The sequence below is a fragment of the Enoplosus armatus genome, chromosome 21 (genome assembly GCF_043641665.1).
Source record: "Enoplosus armatus isolate fEnoArm2 chromosome 21, fEnoArm2.hap1, whole genome shotgun sequence".
Classification (NCBI taxonomy): Eukaryota; Metazoa; Chordata; class Actinopteri; order Centrarchiformes; family Enoplosidae; genus Enoplosus; species Enoplosus armatus.
In genome coordinates, this window is record NC_092200.1 from 16,621,292 (window position 1) to 16,634,099 (window position 12,808).

Sequence of the window (12,808 nt, forward strand, 5' to 3'; positions counted from 1 at the left end):
CACAAGTGGATTTCCTACTATTAAATAATTACTCTATATTTTCTTTTTTTGATAATGATGATAACAGGATGATACTGATCGCCTTAACATGCCAAATAATAATTGATATCAGTAATAATGCATTGGAATGTGTGAATACAATAATAAAATGCTAATTAAAAGAACCAATGAGAATCAATAGAGCTATGTTACTGATGTTATGTAACACTGGTGGGAACATTTTGTCCCACTGCAAAGTAAATCACACAAAGCCAACTTTATTAAAACGCACATGAATCTGTATGTGTTAGAGTGGTGTACGTGTCGTGATGTCATAAAGATGAGCTCACCAGATGTGGATGTGCTTATACCCAGCGGAAGAGTGGAAAAAGTCACACCGGATATGGTTTGAGTGAGGCGTCACACCAAGACACTAGTGTCAGACTATCTCTGTTGCAAGCTGTAAACAGGAACGCGAGTTACTTAGGAACGTCGTTTCTTACCAGGTGCTGTATTTAACTGTTTATCGAGCGTAACACTGCTCGCTGAAAAGGGAAAATGGAAGAAGATATATTAACGACGCTGAAGATACTGATAATAGGAGAAAGTGGTGTTGGGAAGTCCAGGTAAGCTAAAGTTATCTCCACGAAATCGATGTCGTGGCTCGCTGCTAACGTTAGCTGGCTAGCGTTAGCTTAGCAGCCAACCAAGTAACGTGACGTTCGAAGATAATGCAGCGTTTTATAATGGACTCTACAGTGATGGTCCTCGTCTTTAATAAAAAAAAAAAAAAAAACAGGTCACACCGTCTGGCTGTTATAAGCTAAAATAAGGCTTGTAGTGTGCTAGCGTTAGCTGTCCAGCTAACCTCAGCTAGCTGACAGTGACTGTATGTGACATCATCCTTGTGCACGTTTCACATAACAGCTGTTTGAAGATGTTGCAATCGCGACCACTTTCCTGCCCTGTCTTCGTGGCTGTACTGCCACAGGGGCGGACAGTTATCTAAGGCAACTGCATGTTAACAGATTGAAGTGAAGACATGATGAGAAGTAACGGTCTCTGTTTTTGTTGCACTATGACCACAACAGCTAATGTCTACATGTGGCCCTTCTTGGAGGAAAAGTCTAAAAAAGCTGTATAGCTTTTACCACACAGTTGATTTTGCCATCATGTGGTAGTCAGAGGTCCTCGTTAGCAACCACAAATCAGTCTATTATTCACAGCAGAGTATAATGGTTTTACCCACATTAGTCTGGCAACGGAGAGATTGGCCAGGTTTGCTGGTCTCCATGACTGTGGTCCAGACTGCATGAAAGAATCCTGATGGACAGCCTGAGCCATCAACCATCACATTGCAAACTGTGGCATCGAGTATAGTATGCCTTCCATAGTCGTAGCACAGTACATAGGTAGTGAGCTGCCTTTTGACAAGTGAACTGTCTGACCAAAAGAAAAATAAAATCTTTTAGTGCAGACATATGACCAAGCCTCAGGTTCTCAAAATAACAAACCGTAACGTGAACCGCAAAAGGGAATAGGGCTTTTTTGTGTAGTGATCACAAGACTGGGATCTTCAGCATGCTCAACAAGGGACGTAAAAGGCATTTGAGAATACCCTTCATTTTGGGTCAGCTTGGTGTTAGTCCAGAAGGTAGTAGGCTAAATGATCTCAAATCCAAGAATGTCAGCAGTAATGTCTCAACAGTGTCAGTTCATTCTTCCTCTATTCACTTTTATTGCCAGTAGTTCTCTTCTCCAGTAGTGCTGGTAGTTTGTTCACTGTGACGGCAGCACAGCTTTGACTGAGCACATAGGACAGGACTAAGTTTATGCCAACACCCTAACATAGACCAAGGTTTGCTTACATTTCCAGAAAACAGAAGAGTTTTGAGGCTGGCTGTACTGTACGCTGCCTGCCAGTGCATCGTTGAGGCCGAGGGGCATTGTTTCCAGAAAGCAATTTTGTATTATTATTAAATAGGCTTTTGCACAATAAACGAATTCAGACCATGATTAGTTTCAAATGTCATTATTTGAATTATCCTGAGCCAGTTGTGCTATTGTCGAGTAGGTACACTGACTGGACTAATTTTTGAGTAGCATACAGATATTTAAATTGTTTCCCTGCAATCTGTAGAAGCCCTTAAATCATTAGGGAGATGTCTGCCTGGCAAGGAATACACAAGTTTCATTTTACCTGAACAAATGACCTACACAGAACACATTTCTAACTTGGCGTTCTCCAAACATAGCTTATGGGCTGTATGGACCTCAAACAACAAACACTCATTGCTCCAGCATCCCTCCTGATGGCCCGTGAGGAAAAATAAGAGAATTATCCTTGGGTCAAGAGACAGGAGTGAGCTTATCCCCATCATCAGCGTTGTGATTAAGGCCTGTGCACTTGATTAGTCATAGTTAAGAAATGAATCCTGTCCTCCTGCCTGCAATCTAGCGGTGATATCATCTGGAGCTTGCACATGTAATGCAAGTGAAGGACAAAGTGATCAATAGCAAGAGATAGAGATTCAGACTTTGATGAGTCTGGTGCCACGGGACAGGTTATGTGAACAAAGCAAATGGAAACCTGATCCCAAACCCAAAAGCTTACTCAACCAGTGTGGAAAATAATTACTGAAAAAAAGCTTTTCTGCTGTGTTTGTTAGTGATTCACAATCAGCCTTAGTCTAATGATTTCCTTCTTCCTCTCAACAGCCTCCTCTTGAGATTCACAGATGACACATTTGACCCAGAACAAGCGGCAACAATAGGTGAGTAACACATCTGAGCTCGGTTAATGAAAGAGTAAAATGAATTATTAATGAGCTGATGGTGGTAAACACACACTCGGACCCAAAGGAGTTAAGTATCAACACGGCTCTTGAATTTAAACTTAAATGATTCCAACAACACATGTTAGTAACTCATGAAAGCCACTGGAACATATCGGCTCATATTAAACATATTAGCTCATTGATTAATAATTATACCCGCATAATGTAAGACTAGACAAAGTGTATTGCAAGCGCACCCAATAAGTAGAAAGACATGTTAACACTAAGTTGCCACTTTATTAGGTACATCTGTAAAATCTAATGTAATCCGATACAACAGCTCAGCCATAAATTCTACCATTTCAAAGATGGTAATGTTCAGTTTTGATTGACCCTGTTGGAGAGAGATCATTTGAACTCTGTTTATTATTGAGACAGTGGTGTTTAACTGGGCTGCATGATATTGAGAGGTGTTTCTAATGAGTTGCCCTCCCCCTTCACAAACATGAGGGGGGAAGAATATTGGAACATTTCAATACAATGCTGTCCAGTACAACACAACCACTAATTACAACCTCAGTAATAAACATAGAGTTGAATTTAACACCTCTCTGGCCATTATAAGCTTCATAAAGGTAAAATATATGGCAGAGCTGTTGTACTGGATTGCATTAGGTTGTATATGTGATCTAATAAAGTGGCCAGGGAGTGTTCATTAATGAAAAAATATTTGAACATACATTGTACATTTTGTAAACAATAGGTGGTCAGAATATTACAGTAACTTGTCACTGAAGGAGACGCCAGCAGTCAGACTGCACACCAAATGCTGGTGCTGTTAATTGGCAGAGGGAGCTCATTAGTTCTGTCAGAATATTTGTGCTGTCCGGTGCATTGTCTGGAGTTGGAGTTTGGAGTTTACGACTACTGTAGACAACCAGTGGCTGTCACATTCAGTGAAGTGGCCGTAAACTGTTCTTCATTCTGCTTCCTAGTCTGTAGGCCCTGCTGAGGCTGCTGGCAGACGCCGTACATTGTACTGAACAACAACCCTTGTTATCTGCTCCAGGACCAGAATCCGCTTAATCACCATGCTCGCTTCTTGTGTCATCGGCACACCCAGTATTTATTGCAAATCATTTAAATACAGAAAATTCCAAAGTCCAAAGTTTATTTAGGTTCTGCAATCAAAGTCAAGCTGAGGTCACCGTACAAGAATTTGGCCTGTAAGGAGGTCTGCTAACAGAAGGTATGAGCACTTGGCGAGCTGGAAGTAAAAGACACCACGATACCACACACCCTCAAAGCCACAGTTATTTGATTTATTTTAAACTTAATGAGGAGTTTGAAAAAAAGGCTGGAGCAGGCCAGGCTATCCATCTTATCTGGTGAAACGGTGAACTCACTGGTACATTATTTTTTACAAATGGAGGTTTTTCAAAATTCTGGTGGATCTGCAATTGACATCAGTTTCTTTCAACGGTGTAAATCATCTGATGCACCAAGGACACACCCGCCATATATTCAGGTGGCCTTGAGGCTGTAACAACCTCAGTGGGTTTATATATTCATTAAAGCATTTAACAATTCAAGATTTATAATGTTATTGATGAGTTTGGATGTGGAATCGTTTGGTTTTGTGACGAGCTTGTAGCTCACAATGCTGTCTTTGTTAAAACAACCAAAAGCACAGATTCCAGGAGAGGTTTTAAACAGTTAAAGGACAAGGACAAGGCATGGATCACTCCTGCTTTACTTGGCCAGCTGGGGATCTTTGCCAAACAGATGTCTTTATTGGAGTTAAGCCTCCGTCATTGACTCAAGCTCCCTCAGATTCAGACAGAAATCACTTTTAATAGGTATCACTTGATCTCAAATAAGGTATTTTCATCCTTACAACCTAAAGCAGTTCAACTGAGGTTATATATTTCTCCCTGTCATTGTCACATTAGCACACAGTGTATTAAATAGCCAAGAATTAGCTACTGTAACACTCTTAATGAGGTGACAGGCGCTCGGCAGAGGGGTGAGCAGGCCTGTTGCCGTGACATCATCTGGTTACTTCTGGGTACAGTCATTAAAAGTGGAAAGAGAGACAATGCAGAGTGCCGTTGACTCCCCGTGAATGTAGTAGGGAGTGTTGCAACGCTCTCAGTGTATTTACTGTATATCATATGATGATTTTGAGGCCCACCGTGAACAGGTTGACCTGCAGAGATCAGCCCATCCTCGACTTCCGCCGGTAGTGGCATTTGGTTGCCGTTGTGATATTAAAAACAGATGCTTTACTGTATGTTCCCTGGGAAAAGCCTGTCTGAATTCGTACGGAGTTAAAGCAGGAGAGACGGGCCCAGGTTCAGGGAAATGTTTAGTGTAAACTCCTCTCCACATGCATCTGGCAAACGACATCTGAGCGACCCCGCTGTACTCGAGGAAGAGCTAGTTGTTGTGATTGACTGTGAACCAGCGTATATTTGTGTATCAGTAATATTATAAAGTCTAGACCTGCTGTATATGAAAAGATAACTTCTGTTATGATTTGACACTATATAAATAAAATTGAAGTGTGTGTACTACACATACTGTATGTCATATATCCTCAGCCTGTCTTCATGTCCCTTTTCTCCTCTTCTGTTTTGACTCCGAACTGAACTCCCCTCCATAGTCCCAGATGTAAAAAAAAAAAAAAACAATCCCATCACAAGTGTACATTTGCCTGGTAAATCTGTCAGTGGATGCTAAAACTCATCCAGAAACTGCACGCTCTGCACACTGAGACACTGCACAAAGGCAATAGAGGAGATTTACTTGTTGAGGGGAAGGGGGACAACATTGTTATTTTCATGTAAATGTCTGTTTTTTTGGGACCTGGCAGGATATCTAGGGGTGAATCATGGCTCTCTGAGCCATTTCACAGGTGGTGGATTTTTAATTTTTTTTTTTAAATACAGACCTGCATTGGTTTCAGTTTTGGACATTAAACCACACTGTCCCTTTGTGGTGGATATGAATACACAGTCACACCATAATTTAGATACAGGACATGGGATGGGCATAATGCCAGTCTGAGAGGCTGAGGTTAGCGGAAGTTCATAGACATTGTCTGGTGTGTATGTTTTTACAATTCATCATCGATAATTATAGTCTGTCATCATGATATACTATTCTTGGCAGTAATTGGCCGAACCTGTAGGATGGAAGCAGGGTGAGGTAACCACGACAGCATGAGTTATTGACTGGCTTTTCGTTGTCTAGGTGTTGACTTCAAAGTGAAGACCATCACTGTGGACGGTAACAAAGCAAAGCTGGCAATATGGGTAAGAGACAAACTCTGTTCAGTAACACTCATTTAACTTAACTGTGGCTCTTGTGTGTCAGTCAGAGCAGAACTCCGCCATGACTTCCAGTCTGTCTATACACTCAAGTGGCCAGAAGATGGCGCTTATGTAACACCATTTCTGCCTACATGAGGAGTCAGTCTTGTTGTTTGTGTCCGTTGGCCCTGGTTTCCTCTCTGTTCCAGTGTGTCCAGTAACGCTAAGCTGGTTGTGTTTTGCAGGACACTGCAGGACAGGAGCGCTTCCGAACCCTGACGCCCAGTTACTACCGCGGTGCCCAGGGAGTCATCCTGGGTAAGCCAAGCTGTTGACGCCATCATTGCTCAAGCACCTGTGTGTGTGTGTGTGTGTGTGTGTGTGTCACTTCAGAGTCAGGTTGTCTGGTTGTAAAGAAAGTGATGGCTTTTCATCCTGTGACCCACACACGCACACACTCTTTCCTCTCTCTCTGGACGGTAGTTTATACCCATAAGTCAGACTCCTCATATGGACATGCATGTACAGTATGTATATGAACACACACTTAACACACACACAGGAACTAAGTTAAACCTCTTAAACAGACTTCCTCTGCAGCCTAAGCTTTTTGACTACTCTAATGATATATAGAAACACAAGGCGCCCTGCTATAACACTGGGATTATGAGAGCTGTCAGAAGACTTCAATCCCTGTGTTTTTAGTTGATACCATATTATCTCAGACATCTATTTTTATTATTTTTTTTCTGTTTTTCAAATGTTGAAATAACTCAGGATTATTGGGGAATATAGTTTTATTAGGTCTGTGCTTCTCATCACAAAAAGCAATCAAATGTGTTTTTAAATTCAAGGCCTGTTGAACATTGCTTTAAAGTTCATATAATACAGTCTTTCTTATTAGGCCCTGTATGTGTGCATAAAACTATTATTAATGCAAGGCAGTACCATGATTAGGTTGATCTAATTATTCACATGCTGCAACATTATCCTATTGTTGTGTCATAGATTCAGATGGGGGAAATCCAGAACCAATAGATTAGATGGAGTATTCGGACCTAGTGTGCGGTCAGCTTGCCTAGGAAATGTTTTTGCCTTCACTCTGAGCGCGTCTCGTTCATTTGGTTTGGCACAGTGTATGACGTCACACGACGGGAAACCTTTGCCAAGCTCGACAACTGGCTCAGCGAACTCGAGACGTACTGTACGAGGAACGACCTCGTGAAAATGCTTGTGGGGAATAAAATCGATAGGGTGAGTGTGTTTTGTGGCTATAAAAGTTTGTGTGTTCCCACTCAGGTTTAGCACGGTTGTTTGATTAGAGAGGAGCAGCACATTATGAGCACTTTTTGCCTTGGTTTGAGTTGGTTTTCTGTATCTAGAGTTGCAGAAAACAGGAATAACACTGTAACTTTGTATATACATATATTCCACAGAACAGGAATATAAATTGCCAAAAATAAGTATCTCTAAAAAAAAAACCAAAGTCAGCTAGTTGACAAATTGCAGGATTAAACGACCGTGGCAGACCCACTTTCATATTTTTGGCAGCTGGTCTTTTACCAGGATACCAGAATCAGTCAGTGGGGATAAAGAATGCCCACTAAGTAGAGCATTATGAATTTATTGTGTCCTGTTCTTCGTCTGTGAAAATCACTTTTCCTCCTCTGCCCTGTGATGACCACAGTAGCTGACAGCTCCGCCCGGCAGACCTCAAATAAGCCATTACCTCTCTTTTGTTTTAGGAAAACCACGAGCTAGACAGGACTGAAGGGCTGAAGTTTGCGAGAAAACATTCCATGCTTTTTATAGGTAAGTCGGGAGGATTCCCCCTACTCTACAAAGACCTGCTGGGCACGAGTTACAGCAGACTATTACACAGGGGGGAAAACGGCTTTTGAAATAACTATCATACTTGCAGCGGAATGCTTGCATAGTTCTATTTATAAAACAGGCTTCATATATCATCTTCCATGTGTTTTTTCCCCTGTGCTTTTATTTTTCCGATTTGTCAGAAAAGGACTACACCTTGTTTTTATCTTCATGAAGTACTGAAAATATTTGTGAAGTGGAAAGATTTCACTCTGATCTCTCCAAGATTTCCAAATGTTCATTCTGATTTGGCTTTTTAAAGAAGAAGAATTCTTTCATTGTCGTATTACTATTATAATGTTTCTGGATATCATCATGTTGTGGAGTGACTATATCCCCTAATAACCTCCTATGGCTCACTATTAGTGTCTGTGGTTGAGACATTTTCCACCACTCGCCCCTTCCAGCCCAGCAGGTGATGACATCACGATGCAGACATTAAAAGTTGTTGTATCTGCATCTCGTCATCTTTTCTCGCCCATTTCCAACCTTTCATCTTCGTCCCTCTTGTTTTTCCTCTTTTCTCCCCTCCTCTGCATCTGTCCCTTCGCTCCTTCTCCTCTTCCTTCCTTTTATTTTGTATCTTCCCTCTACACTCTTGTTCTTCCAGAGGCGAGTGCTAAGACCAAGGACGGCGTCCAGTGCGCCTTTGAGGAGCTGGTGGAGAAGATCATCCAGACTCCCGGCTTATGGCAGAGCGAGAGCCACGGCCGAGGGGTCCAGCTCACCGACGAAGACGCGGGAGGCGGAAGCTGCGGTGGCTACTGCTCCCTGGTCTAGACGACACGCATACACAACCACATACACACACACGTGAATACCATAGACGCAAACACACTTGACAGAACAACCCCCCCCCCCCTTCCCGCTGTGTGCTGTCCTGAGCTGAGCTCCTCTGACATGACGGCAGTGGAGGTTCCGACCGTCCACACACTCTTCCTGTGTTCACACAGACACTACTTTTTGCACACTTTCTAATAACGCTGCGCTAAAATGCGAATGCAGCTCAGCCTTCCTCTTAATGGAATTTGAGTGAGTTTTTCTCTCCTCTTATATTTTTATTATTATTGTTTTTTTGAGTTACAGTTTTGTGCAGTTTCTGGACCTTGGTCAAGATGTGAAGCATTCTCACTTCATACATATGATTTAGTTATAGCAGTGCAGTGAAAGTATAAACCAAAGTTTGTCAGGCGTACGGCTAAATCTCTTAAGTATGGTAATGAGGAAGGAAAAGCAGTTTTGACCAAGGGTTCGTTCTTGTCTCCAGCATGCTTATTGTCCTCGGAGCACGTTGCCTTAGCAAGCACATCTGTATCAATGCAGGGCCAGCGTTTGTCTTTCCTCTGCTCTGTCCTGCGCTTGAACCTGATCCTGCCCATCGGACTCTATGAACATTATGCTGCTTGTGGAGAAGCTTATCAAGCCGAGCCATCGTGTGGATCATGTGTCCCTGTTGTCCACACAACTGCCTCATTTTCTTCAGAGTATAATAGAGTTACCAAGTGTCTGGAATGACGTTTTACTACTTTTATTGACTTGGACTTCAAACCGTTGGTGTGTTTTTTGAAGAGTGCATAAATCAAAGAGATTGGCACCAGCAAGCTTTCCACTGGGTGCCGAAGAAGAGGGCACCTCTTAAAATTGCACGCCTTTTGTTGTAACGAGTTGCTTTAATGGAGTGCGACTTACTGGCACTCCCTCACTCAGACAGATAATATCAGTAATATCACTACCACTGCTATGGTCTTTCACATACATCCCTTTGACGGGACAGAGACAAAGGAAAAGTGTTCAATATTAGACAGGGCAGTGAGTCATAAGGGTGTTTCCACTGAATTTGGAAAATCAAAGAAAAAGCTGTGCGCTCCACGTTGCTAATGGATTCCACAGTACTCCTATATCTGTGTTTGTATCTGAGAAGCAGTTCTAAACGTACTGTACCCCTGACCTCTGACCATGTTTGTCGTATTCGAGTGCTGGTGTGTGCTCTGGGAAATTCTGGGAAATGCAGTTCTGAGAGTTTGATCTTGATCTCGTATGGGATGGTGAAATTGACGTGGATTAGCATGTCTTATAACAAATTGAATTTTCCTTTTTTTTTTTAAATTTGTTTTTAATTGCATGGGGAAACTCTGCGTGCCATTCTTTTATGTTTGTTTGTCCAGTGTGTGGCCTTCAGAGGCTATTTGCTATACACGTTAACTTATATTTACCTGAAAATAAAGCATTGCATACATGTTTACCATTTGAATTGAATGGTATAATTAAACGAAAAAGAAAGTAGGCTTTTATGTGTTAAACTGGTATAGCTGTCTTTTTTTTTGTGTTCAGAAACATGTATACCTTGTAAATTGTGTGTATTTTAAGAATTTGGTGGGATGATTCCCGTATGAATTGTAAAGCTGAATGTATACATATTTCACTACAAACCGCCCTATGTATTAAACGAAATAAAAATCTTTTTTAAGTGAATATGTTGGTGTTAATGCAACTCCAAGCTTTGTTGTGGAGCAACTCGAAGAGCCACGTTGTAGAAAAAAAGTATTTTCTTTAGTAATTGCTCGAATGTCCAAGTTGTCTGCAGAGATGACCAATAATTCTGCTGTCAACGTTGCCATGTTGGAAATGTCACTGTTAGGTGATGTGTTTTTCACTCAGCGCCCCTTCACATTCCTCTGTCCTCAGAATGAAGACTTGTGTTTAAACAGTGTCCGAGCGGCCCTCAGAGCCCAGACGTGTGATCTATCTAAATCATCTTTTTGGCAGACGTCTCAGGAAACACCACCACAGCCATAACTCACTCCACCAGTGCTTTAACTGGGATGTGCATAATTCCTGGGCGATTATGAAAGGGTCGGGGGCTGGCAGCGAGAGCGAGGACTCTTCCCCTTGTAGCATATCCCTCATCTCTAGGCAGCCGTCTGGAAATATGTCTCAGTCAAACAACGGAGGCATACAGCGTGATAATGCCTTCATGTGGTCCAACCATGTGCTGAGCTGCAGCGCTGCTGTTTCCTCATGCCTACACTGGAAAAACATCAGCTACTCAAGGGGCTGAGCTGACGGATTCTGAATTTTCTGAGAATAACTTGCAAAGCTGGTCGAGCTTCTTATTTGGTACGCTGGAAATGCCATTTAATGCAGAATTATCAGTTTGTTGATTCTTTTTTGTCCATAAAGAATTGTGAAAAATGCCCATCACATGTTCAAAGTGCTTAATGTGTCCAACTGAACCCAAAGATATTAATTTACTAATGAAATCATCACATTTGAGAAGATTAAACCTGCAAATTGATGTTAATTGTGTGTCTTCCTTCTCTGTTTCAAATTGTTTCAGAAAAGTTACATAAAGAGCAATGGTTCCCTACATAGGGGTCCCTTCCCCCGGGGATTGCAAGAAGATAACCAGGGTAAGAAAGCATTAAAAGCATGTAAATGTTAAACAAAATTGCATTTTTTTTCTCTCCTTGTAAATTACCGGTAATGTTCACGTCTTTAAGCCTCTAAAACTTAACAAGAGTCTCCCACAAGGCTAGCAGCTTTGTGAGGCTGCACAGCTATGCTAACGTCAGCTTACTAACGTGTTCACAATGCTAACATGCTGATGTTACAGTAGGTATAATGTTAATTGTGTTCGCCATCTATGTTTAGCATATTAGCATGCTAACATTTGCTAATTAGCATTAAATTATTTGGTCAGAAACCAAAGTGTTGGACAAATAATTAAAGTCATCCTTTTGGGAACATGAATGCATGCACCAAATTTCATGACAATCCATCCAATAGTTGTCGAGACATCTCACTCTGACTCTGGAAATCTCTCGGTAGTGCTAGACAACGGTCGGGGGGGGGGGGGTCACCTAAGTCAGTAGGCTTTATCCTTCAACAAATGTGCACACAATTTCTGATTCTTTGGTTGACCTGGTCACCCACAGATATATGCAACCGGTGGCAAAGGGGTCAAAAGCAGAAGTACTCAGATCTTTTACTTCCGTAAAAGTAGTAATACCCACAGTGTAGAAATACTGTTTCAAGTAAAAGCGCTACATTCAAATTTTGACTTAAGTAAAAGTACCATAAGTAAAAGTACTCATGCAGAATGTCTCATTTCAAAGTAATACATAATAATAGATTATAATTATTGATGCATTAATATGTAAGCATCATTTATGTTGCTGCTGGTGGTGCTAATTTGAACTACTTTTTAAACATGTATATAAACGTATATATATATAAATATATGTGCACATCAGAATTTATTAGTTGATTGTATATTTTGTATTAATCTCAAGTAACAACCAAAACTGATAAATGTAGGGGAGTAAATTGATTAAAGTGGCACCAAATGGAAATACTAGTACCTCAAAACTGTATGAGTAAATATTCTGAGTTACTAAAGTAGAAATGATAAGTAAAAGTAGCGTAAAAATACTAAAAATAATAAAAATACTTAATTACTAATTAAATGCTTAATTACTAGTAAAAGTCATGCATTCACACTCATACTAAAGTATTTGCATCAAAATATTAAATGTAAAATTCTGCATGAATGTGTTCACCACTTTAATGTTGCAGCTGGTAAAGGCGGAGTTTATTTCAACTACTTTATGTAGTGCCAGGTAGCTTGAGCTCTAATAATATATCAGTTTATTAGTTGATTTATACAGGCCGCGGACAACCCCACAGCAGCAACAAAATACTGCAAGGAAGTTGGGCTGTTGAGATGGAAGGGAGGACTAAACACACTTAACACTAAAGCACATCCAGACTTAGCAACATGCCAGATTCCCTGCAGCCTCTTGTCCTGCCCCACCTTGTTGCCTCAGAAGCGCGTGAGCAGCTCTGCGTGAGCAGCTTGACGAATGG

General features: G+C 41.2%; 1 protein-coding gene across 2 annotated transcripts; it reads left to right on the forward strand.

Moving 5' to 3' along the window:
* Positions 1-452: 452 nt before the first annotated feature.
* Positions 453-10,383, forward strand: rab18a (RAB18A, member RAS oncogene family). Of its 2 annotated transcripts, XM_070928099.1 has the most exons (7): positions 453-605; positions 2,698-2,753; positions 6,012-6,073; positions 6,316-6,388; positions 7,206-7,324; positions 7,816-7,882; positions 8,553-10,383. In XM_070928099.1, the coding sequence occupies exons 1-7, from the start codon at positions 538-540 to the stop codon at positions 8,720-8,722; spliced, it is 615 nt and encodes a 204-aa protein (XP_070784200.1). In that variant the 5' UTR covers positions 453-537; the 3' UTR covers positions 8,723-10,383. The 2 variants fall into 2 exon arrangements, with proteins under 2 accessions (XP_070784200.1, XP_070784201.1); XM_070928100.1 differs by lacking the exons at positions 6,316-6,388; positions 7,206-7,324.
* Positions 10,384-12,808: the final 2,425 nt, after the last annotated feature.

What these genes read in the sequence shown, in the direction of transcription:
- rab18a (XM_070928099.1), top strand. Translation starts at nt 538, where the DNA reads ATGGAAGAAGATATATTAACGACGCTGAAGATACTGATAATAGGAGAA. An exon ending in AGAACAAGCGGCAACAATAG is followed by an intron (nt 2,754 to 6,011) that starts GTGAGTAACACA and finishes TTCGTTGTCTAG; the next exon opens with GTGTTGACTTCAAAGTGAAG. An exon ending in TGCCCAGGGAGTCATCCTGG is followed by an intron (nt 6,389 to 7,205) that starts GTAAGCCAAGCT and finishes GGTTTGGCACAG; the next exon opens with TGTATGACGTCACACGACGG.